The 10,039-nt window shown below is 43.7% G+C and overlaps 1 protein-coding gene across 2 annotated transcripts in view; it reads left to right on the plus strand.

The window, feature by feature from the left end:
* The window catches only part of LOC140210360 (septin-7-like), a 90,266-nt gene extending 80,931 nt beyond the window's left edge, over positions 1 to 9,335 (plus strand). For both annotated transcript variants that reach the window (XM_072279242.1, XM_072279243.1), the window contains 5 exons: positions 88 to 139; positions 1,755 to 1,880; positions 6,926 to 7,061; positions 7,339 to 7,484; positions 7,974 to 9,335. In XM_072279242.1, coding sequence (XP_072135343.1) covers positions 88 to 139; positions 1,755 to 1,880; positions 6,926 to 7,061; positions 7,339 to 7,484; positions 7,974 to 8,013 — 500 coding nt within the window. In that variant the 3' untranslated portion in view covers positions 8,014 to 9,335. The remainder of the gene's footprint in view (positions 1 to 87; positions 140 to 1,754; positions 1,881 to 6,925; positions 7,062 to 7,338; positions 7,485 to 7,973) is intronic.
* Positions 9,336 to 10,039: the final 704 nt, after the last annotated feature.

Consider the following 10,039-nt stretch of genomic DNA (forward strand, 5'->3'; position numbering starts at 1 on the left):
GTAAGAAATTGCTGGTATGAGATGAGCAGCTAGCTCAGTCTGTGTGTTGCGGATATAAACAAGTTTATTTTTTTCAATCTTTTACAGTTGAAAATGGCGACCACTGCGATTTCTCCATTTTACGCAACCTGCTGATCAGGTAAGGCTCATCAAACAAGGAACAATGAATCACTGAATCATGTTTTTTCAACAAAGACTGCCTGCTGCTTTGTAGCTGTATTTAGTGACAGATTATTCTTTCACTGCAGCCAACTAAATTGTTTTCCTTTTAGTAGCATTTTAATTTCCATGTGAAATTTCCATTTAATTGCCAAGTGCTTCCGACTTCAGCATCCTTAAAGGCAACCAGTTGTTTTATATAATGCTAAATAATCTCAGGCCATGAGCTACGTATATACAATATTTCACTCTCATTTACTGAGCTGTGTTTTGGGGTTGTAGAGAATAAGTTGATGTCTGCCCTGAAGGGTGAAGTTGATCTGGTAATAATTTGCATTTTTGGCATGTTTTATATCAGAGAATTGGGCCAAGTTTCTTGGGAGTGAAGGGGGATCTCTGTTTGTAGGATAATGTTGTTGTTCTGATGTACTGTGCTGTGTTCCTTGAGAGCTGATGATCTGGTAGTGAACACCTGTGAATATTAGATCAGGGAGGTATTTATTTCCTGTGATGCTATGGATTATTGAGGAATGAATTGTAATCCTGAAAATCTGAAACATAATGAAAAAATGCCAGAAGCACTTGGCAGGTCATTCACAATTGTGAAGGGGAAACTGTATTAATATTTTCATGGAGCCCTTAATCAGAACTGAGTGATAGAATGCAGAAGAGATTTGCCAGGGTGTTGCCTGGCGTGGAGGAGTGTAGGTCTAAGGAGAGATTGGATAATATGAGTTTATTCTCACTGTAACATTGCAAACAGAGGAATGACCGTGTAATTTGTAGTCATGAGGAGCATAGGGCCTTTTTCCCTCAGGCCAGGGCAGTCTAGGACTCGAGGATCCAGGTTTAAGAGGAGAGAAGAAACTTGAAAGTGATCTGAGGGATAAGCTTTCCACACGGTGGGAAAAATTTGGAACAAGCTGTCAGACGAGGCATTTAGTCAGGTACTTGGATGGGATAGGCAGAGGGATACACACCTAATGCAGACAAATGGATTAGTGTAGATAGACATCACAGTGGGTAGAGGTAAGTTGTGCTGTATATTTCTGTATGTTGCTGAGATAATTTTGGCCATTGGAGAATAAGCGGTTTGAAGTAGACCGGCCATGAAATAGTGCCAATAGTAAATAGTGCTGCAGATTTAGGAGCTCTGATTTGTGAAGATTTTGTAGGCAGCTACAAATGAGAGTGCATATAATGTTGAGTTGTGCTCCGTTCAGATATTTCAGAGAGCTTTAAGCTGTTGGAACAAGCTGTCAGACGAGGCATTTAGTCAGGTACTTGGATGGGATAGGCAGAGGGATACACACCTAATGCAGACAAATGGATTAGTGTAGATAGACATCACAGTGGGTAGAGGTAAGTTGTGCTGTATATTTCTGTATGTTGCTGAGATAATTTTGGCCATTGGAGAATAAGCGGTTTGAAGTAGACCGGCCATGAAATAGTGCCAATAGTAAATAGTGCTGCAGATTTAGGAGCTCTGATTTGTGAAGATTTTGTAGGCAGCTACAAATGAGAGTGCATATAATGTTGAGTTGTGCTCCGTTCAGATATTTCAGAGAGCTTTAAGCTGTGTTATCCTATTGTAGGACACACATGCAGGATCTGAAGGAGATCACCAACAATGTCCACTATGAGAACTATCGAAGTCGGAAGCTGGCAGCTGTGACGGGTAATGGGGTTGATGCTAGTAAGACAAAAGGCCGCCTTACCAGGTAAGTCAGTAACAAGTCCTGCGAGGAATAGATGCTGCCTGTAACCAAGTTATCTTGCAACACATATCCAACATAAGTTTATGCACGTGTGCCAGTAAGTAATAAGATTATAGGGGATAACGGACGCAAAGTACTGGAGGAACTCAACAACTCAGTCAGCATCTATGGAGAGGAATAAAGAGCCAACATTTTGGACTCAGACTCTTCAACAGAATTGTCTTTGGGCATTATAACTTTCCCAATTTTGACTGAAATTTCCAGTGCAAAGGGCTTAGGTGGCAAGGAATTCATGAGATACGTTCAAGAGGATTTTCTGGTGCAAGATGTAGAGAACTCAAGCAAGGAGGATCTATACCTTAAGGAATGAGAATGTACAAGTAACTCAAGTGTCTATGCAGGAATCCTATGGGAACAGTGGTCATAGTTCAATAACACAAAATAATCTGCAGATGCTGGGATCAAAGCAACACTCACAACACGCTAGAGGAATTCAGCAGGTCGGGCAGCATCCGTGGAAACGATGTTGACGTTTCGGGCCGGAACCCTTCGTCAGGACTGAAGAGGGAAGGGGTAGAGGCCCTATAAGGAAGGTGGGGGAGGGTGGGAACTGGTTTTTCAACTGAACCTACCAGCCTTCTCCTCCCACCCTCCCCCACCTTCTTTATAGGGCCTCTGCCCCTTCCCTCTTCAGTCTTGACGAAGGGTTCTGGCCTGAAACGTCGACTGATCGTTTCCACAGATGCTGCCCGACCTGCTGTGTTCCTCCACCGTGTTGTGAGTGTTGCATAGTTCAATAAGCCTTGTGATGGAGAGAGAGAAGGTTTGATCCTCATTAGGACCATAAACTTTGGGAAGGCGGATTTTGAAGGTATAAGACTAAACATGGGAGAGAGAGAATTGTGAGGAGCTGGCAGGGGAGGGGGGCAAGCAACACCTTTAAAAGTGGAATAGTAAATGTTCAGAGTCAACGTGCAAGGGTGAGAAGCAAACATGGTAAGTCTAGGAAAACATGGCTAGCAAAGGATATTGAAGGTTTGGTCAGAGACATGGAAGTATATCAGGTGTAGGAAATTGGTATGGATGAAGTTTATGGGAGATACAGAAAAAACTTACAGGAACAATGGAGGGCGAAAGGAGCCAGTACATGAGTTTGGCGAGTAGGATTAAAGAAAATCCTAAAAACACTTTTACGTCTAGTGGAAGTGGGAGAGTAGTGCAGATGGTGATCACAGTTCTATCTCCTTTACCATAGTATTGGAGAGGGATAGGAACAGACAAGTTAGAAAAGCGTTTAATTGGAGTAAGGGGAAATATGAGGCTATCAAGCAGGAACTTGGAAGTTTAAATTGGGAACAGACCAGTGAGTCTTACCTCAGTGGTTGGTAAGTTGATGGAGAAGATCCTGAGAGGCAGGATTTATGACCATTTGGAGAGGTATAATATGATTAGGAGTAGTCAGCATGGCTTTGTCAAGGGCAGGTCGTCCCTTACGAGCCTGATTGAGTTTTTTGAGGATGTGACTAAACACATTGATGGAAGATAGAGCAGTAGATGTAGTGTATATAGATTTCAGCAAGGCATTTGATGAGGCTTATTGAGAAAGTAAGGAAGCATGGGATCCAAGGGGACCTTGCTTTGTGGATCCAGAATTGGTTTGCCCACGGAAGGCAGAGTGGTTGTAGATGGGTCATATCCTGTATGGAGGTCAGTGACCTGTGGTGTGTCTCAGGGATCTGTCTGGGACCCCTTCTGTTCGTGAATTTTATAAATATCTGGATGAGGAAGTGGAGGGATGGGTTAGTAAATTTCCTGATGACACTAAGGTTGGAGGTGTTGTGGATAGTATGGAGAGCTGTCAGATGTTACAGCGGGACATTGATAGGATGCAGAACTGGGTTGAGAAGTGGCAGATGGAGTTCAACACAGATAAGTGTGAGGTGGTTCAGTTTGGTAGGGCAAATATGATGGCAGAATATAGTATAAATGGTAACACTCTTGGCAGTGTGGAGGATCAGAGGGATCTTGGGGTCCAAGTCCATAGGACGCTCAAAGCAGCTGCGCAGGTTGACTCTGTGGTTAAGAAGGCGTACGGTGTATTGACCTTCATCAATCACGGAATTGAATTTAGGCGCCAAGAGGTAATATTGCAGCTATGTAGGACCCTGGTCAGACCCCACTTGGAGTACTGTGCTCAGTTCTGGTTACCTCACTACAGGAAGAATGTGGAAACAACAGAAAGGGTGCAGAGGAGATTTACAAGGATGTTGCCTGGATTGGAGGACATGCCTTACGAGAAGAGGTTGAGTGAACTTGGCCTTTTCTGCTTGGAGCGACGGAGGATGAGAGGTGACCTGATGGAGGTGTATAAGATGGTGAGAGGCATTGATCGTGTGGATAGTCAGAGGCTTTTTGCCAGGGCTGAAATGGCTATCATAAGAGGGAACAGTTTTAAGGTGCTAGGAAGTAGGTACGGAGGGAATGTCAGGGGTAAGATTTTTACGCAGAGAGTGGTGAGTGCGTGGAATGAGCTGCCGGCAACTGTGGTGGAGGCGGATACAATAGGATCTTTTAAGAAAATCCTGGATAGGTACATGGAGCTTAGAGGTCATGTGTAACTATAGCTAATTTTTAAAGTACGTACATGTTCGGCACAGCATTGTGGGCTAAAGGGCCTATATTGTGCTGTATGCTTTTTGTGTTTCTTTGTTTCTAGGAGCAAGGTGATAGCTAAGGAATGGTTTGATCCTATCAGAAACCAGTGGTGTAATCTGTGGAGCCTGGGGGATATGAGCGAAGTCCTAAATGAATACTTGGGTCAGTGGTGGCGAATTTGTTAGAAAAGATTCTGTGGGATGACATTTATGTTCACTTGGAGAGACAGGGATTGGTTAGAAAATATCAACAGTTGGGGACCTCAGGATAAGAGTATAGACTATTGCAAACATCAATATACGGCACTCGTTTGTGATATCCTGATAGCATGGCGGAGGCTCCACGAAAGAAGGCAAAAATGCACAAATTCCATCCAGAATGGGAAGAGGAATTTCTATTTACTCTGGTGGAAGACAAGTGTGTATGTATGTTGTGCCACCAAACACAAGCACTGACTAAAAGAGGGAATCTGGAGCAGCACCACAACACCAACCACCAGAAATTTAAAGACACCTACTCCCCAAAGAGCACAATTCATGCCAGAAAAGTTGAGGAGCTGAAATCAGGGTTGAAGGCCCAGCAATCATTTTTCACAAAACATGCTGCTCAAAGTAAGGCTGCTATTGAAGCATCATTTCATGTAAGTCACCTTTTGGCTAACCACAAGAAGCCTTTTACAGATGGCGATTTTGTTCAAGGAAGCAATGGCCATTACCGCAGAGACTGTTTTTAATGACTTTAAAAACAAAAACAACATCACAACTGCAATACATAATATACCGCTTGGCCCTGCAACAGTGACAAGGAGGGTAGAGTCACTGTCAGAGGACGTGGATATTTTTCACTACAATTTGATGAATCCCTGGATGTAATGCAAACAGCTCAGCTTGGTGTATTTGTCAGAATGGCTTTCCAGGATTTTACAACAAAGGAGGACTTCCTCACTCTGTTGCAATTAAAGGAGAGAACGAGAGGTGAGGATATTTGCAATGAGTTTAAAAATATGTCCGTGAAAATGACAACCCTATTCATAAACTGGTGGCAATTACTACTGATGGGGCCCCAGCAATGCACAGTGTGCGCATGGGTTTTATAGCACTAAAAGTCAGCGCCTACTTCGGGTCAACTTATCTATGTGAAATTGCATTTTTACAGATGAAAAATTATTAAATTAAGTACAGGAGCTGTCTTACTGACAGACACCTCACAGCCTGTCTGTAGTTATGAGCCAAACTTCAGGGAACTAGCAATAAGTATTCAGCCCCAGTCATCACACTGAGTGCAACAGTCAAATTTTATTCATTTATTTTTTGTGTTGAAATAAAATTAAATAATGAAACTTAGAATTAAATGTGTGAAGTATTGTAATATTCTTAAAGATATGCTAGTTACAGTGTTTTCTTGTTTGAATTAATTTGAAAGTTTGACAAAAGTATTTTCTGCAATTCAAATTCAATTAGCCCAAGTAAAAGGCTTCAAATTGGCAGTACAATCTGAGCTGCTTTTTCTCTAAACAATTTAGTAGGTAGATCTTCCCTTTCACTAAGGTCGAGGTAGGGGATCTTGGGCTTGAAAAGGTTGGTGACCACTACTGTAGACCATATGAAAGCCTGTGGAGTGGTAGCTAGCGCAAAGATTGTTTATATACTGTGGGACATGGATCAGCTGGAAAGTTGAATAAAATGATGGTAGATGAAATTTATTCCAGATATGTAGGTAATGCACTTTGGGAACTCAAGTTCTGGTAGGACAGGTGGAGTAAATGGGACCCTCGCTGACAAGTTCATAACTCCCTGAAAATGGTGACATACTGTAGATAGAGAAGGTAGTGATGCTTGGGGCATCGTGTGGCAGCTGTACAAAATATTGAACAGGCCTCATTTGGAGTATTGTGTACAGTTGTCGTCATCACCCTGCAGGAAGGCTGTGGTAGAAGTAGAGTGCAGGAGAGATTCACCAGGATGTTTCCTGGAGGCCTGAGTTCTTTGGAGGCATTGGACTGGCTGAGTTTGTCTGACTGGAGCATGGGAGGCTGAAGAATGATCTTACAGAGGTTTGTAAAGTTGGAAGGAGCATAATAGAATTTTTGTTCCTCAGGGAAGGAAGTGTAAATCTACAGTGATATAGGAATACAGCCTAGTGCAGACAAAATAGGGTCCGTGTAGACAGGCATCATGCTTGGCATGGAAAGTTGTTCCAAGGATTAGTAATGAGTTGCTTAGATTCTGCCATTTGTTTGGCAGCCCTTGATGTGCTCCGTACTCTTTTCCAGAGATGCTGCCTGGCCTGCTGAGTTCCTCCAGCATTTTGTTTCTGTTGCTTGGTCTGGCCTTATTTACTGCCTGCCCAACACAGGTAAAAGTTAAGAAGATAATTGGCTTTCATTAATGCAGGAGCCCTCTGGCTGAGATGGAGGAAGAGCGTCAAGAGCACGTGGCCAAGATGAAGAAGATGGAGATGGAGATGGAACAAGTTTTTGAGATGAAGGTCAAGGAGAAGAGGCAGAAACTGAAAGACTCAGAGCATGAGGTGAGCCGTCCTCTTACTCCATCTTCCCATCATCGTATCCTCACTCCCTGGAACCCCTCCTTCCCACGCCATGTCGCTCTTTCTCCCTCACCTCTTCCTGCCTGTTGCAGTCAACCCTCTTGCTCTTTGCCCCACCTCTCTTCCCATCTTCCATCTTGTTTCGTCAGCCTCAACTCTGCATCTTCTCGTCCTCCCCCTTTCCCCACCACTAGTTGCCTTTCCTGCCGCTGCCTAATTGTCTCCCACCCCCACCCCCATTACCACTATGCACCTGCAGCTGCAGCGCCGACATGAACAGATGAAGAAGAACCTGGAGGCTCAATACAAGGAACTGGATGAGAAGAGGAAGCAGTTTGAGGAAGAGAAAACATCCTGGGAAGCAGAGCAACGTATACTGGAACAGCAGAAATTGGATGCAGCAAGGTTAGTGGTATTTGTACCAAAGAGTGTCAGTGTGCATACAAGATGAATACGTGGAGAAAAGGTGGATTGGCGTGTAGGTGGGGATCGTGTGTGTGTTAGAGTAAAATGCTGAGAGGTGTGTGTGAGCAGATGGAAGGTGTAATGGTGAGTGTGACAGGCTGTGTGTGTTGGTAAAGAGTTGGGAATGGGAAGAAAGGTTCTGAGCTAAGAACATGATGGAACAGAGGGAGCAGTGTACTGAAGGGTGAAGTGGAAATAAGAGAACAGTGTGGGTAGGGGAGAGGGAGAGGTAAGCACTGGTTGGTAGCAAGCTGTTGTGGGACAGAGTGAGGATGTGTCTATGTGGATGTGGGCAGGGACACTTCTGCAAGCCATGTTTTCACAGCTCTATCCTCACTGCTGTCCGAGACTGTCCCTCCTGATCTGTGTGCCAGGTGCAGCTAAGTCTGAGAGATTAAAATCCTTTCTTTTTCTTTCCATCCTCCACAGAACAATGGAGAAGAACAAGAAGAAAGGGAAGATCTTCTGAAGATGTTATTTTTAGTGCAAATGTTTGAAGGCTCATGCATTTGGCCATACTGCAGTGTAGGGACATTGCTTAAACCTGCTCATCAGATGGTTACTTAGCTTGCTGCAGGCCCAGAACTGGTGACAAAGCAGTAAATCTTTATAGAATCCTTTGCAATGGGACTCTTATTATGCATCTTAAAATCCTGCAAATCCCAAGCTGTATAGTGATGGTGATGCTCCTTCCACTGGCCTCCATTGTCTGTGTTGGTAAGTGTGGAAGGCTCAAAGCTTCATTTTCTGTCTGCTTGGTGTCTGAATGAATCCACTCACTCACACAGCCCAAGGTCTGCAGTAAGGCTCCATCCAATTTGGCCATTTGATCCTCTCCCAGTAGAAGTTTGCTGAGAGTGTTGGAGCTGAGTAGTTCCAATGCTATCAGTTGTAACCTACATGGGGTCTACAGTCTAACTATAGAGACAGACTGCTGTCAAGATCACAGTGTTGATGTTGATCATTCCACACAACAAAACTGAAGGATTTCTGTTTGTGCTTGGGTAGTGTTTAGTGAGTAGGTTAAATGTGGCCTAGAAGCTCGTGCAATAAGAATCACTTCAAGTGGAATGGGCAGAAAAGAATAGCTAATTCTCTGTTTGAACGAGTGGTTTACCTGCTCAAATGTCCCATGGATTAAGGATTGGGCAGTTATAAAGGAGGAACTGTTTGGTCTCATTGGTGTGAGGTACAGTGGTGCAATGCTATCCTTGTATTGTGGAGTTCCCTGGGTAAGGGTGAGATCCTCTCTAATTGGGCTGACAATCTGTCCTCCATTCAGAGGCAGTGCCAGGCTGCCCTTCATTTGTCTTTGCTGCAGATGCATACGTCGATCTGTAGCCAAACATCAGCAAATTTCACATCCAGTCTGAAGGAGCTAATGCTTTTCTATCCGGACTTTCTGGAGGCACATATGTTGTAGGAGCTTACTGTGCATCTCTGTAACCTATGAATCCTGGGAATCCCCCTAACTTCCCTTGTTATTATGCTTACTGTGTCTATAGAAGTGGCAGCATTCCTACTTCTCCCTTCAGTGTTTTGCTTCCTCAGGCTATTTCCATGCTTAGTTTTGCATGAGAGGAACCAAGTGCAGGCACTGATTATTTCCAAGTGCTTATTGATCAGTCCCAATCAATGTGCTAGTGAAGTTGGTGTTATCTTGTGACTCAGCTTTAGCTGCAGACGATATTTAAAACCGTGAATGACACACGAGCCAGAAGATTTGCAGCGTTTTTTTCTCACGGATACTGAATATGAAAAGTTGGGAAATGTTTCTTTTCAGCCAACAAACCTCACCTCCGCTCTGCTTGGTGACTACATCTCCACCCAACTCATTTTGCTGTGGTTTTGCTCTGCACTGGGTCATGCTCCCACACTCTCCATCTTTTCCCCTATTTCACTACCTTTTCAATATTTCTATCTTTTATGATTTCAGCTTGCCCATCCTACTTCTCTGGCTGCACTGGTTGCCTCCCTGTCATTGTTAGTGTATCAGCCCTGGGATGGGTACCTCTAACCTTTGTGCTATTTCATGCATTCTCTGTATTGGGGTCCCTCAGTACCTGTTTCTGTGTTGGGAACAGGGATCTCCTTTCTTTACTTTCTGCACTGGGTCTCTCACCACTACCCTCACCTTCTCACCACCTCCTGGCAATGGTTTTCATTGTCTGTACTGTGGTTCTCTTGATTTTAGCTGACTGGGCAGCAAGCTCTCCCTTTGTGGCACACACTGCCCTGTGATGTGCCATAGTCCCAATTCCAGCTGCTGTACTATGATGTACCAGGGAGAGTGGAGGAAGAAATGGAGTCATACTCAGGAAGGGGTCCTGGAGCAGACAAGTTGAATAGGGATGCCATCTTACGTGTATTATTTTTTGTAAAGAAATAAGCTTCACCTAATGTTTTATTGTTATCACTGCCACATAGTATAAATATAAAATAAAGAATAACCTCTGGTATTACGGAGATATTTCTGTTTTTGTATTATACAAGTT

This window comes from Mobula birostris, chromosome 15 (assembly GCF_030028105.1).
Source record: "Mobula birostris isolate sMobBir1 chromosome 15, sMobBir1.hap1, whole genome shotgun sequence".
Classification (NCBI taxonomy): Eukaryota; Metazoa; Chordata; class Chondrichthyes; order Myliobatiformes; family Myliobatidae; genus Mobula; species Mobula birostris.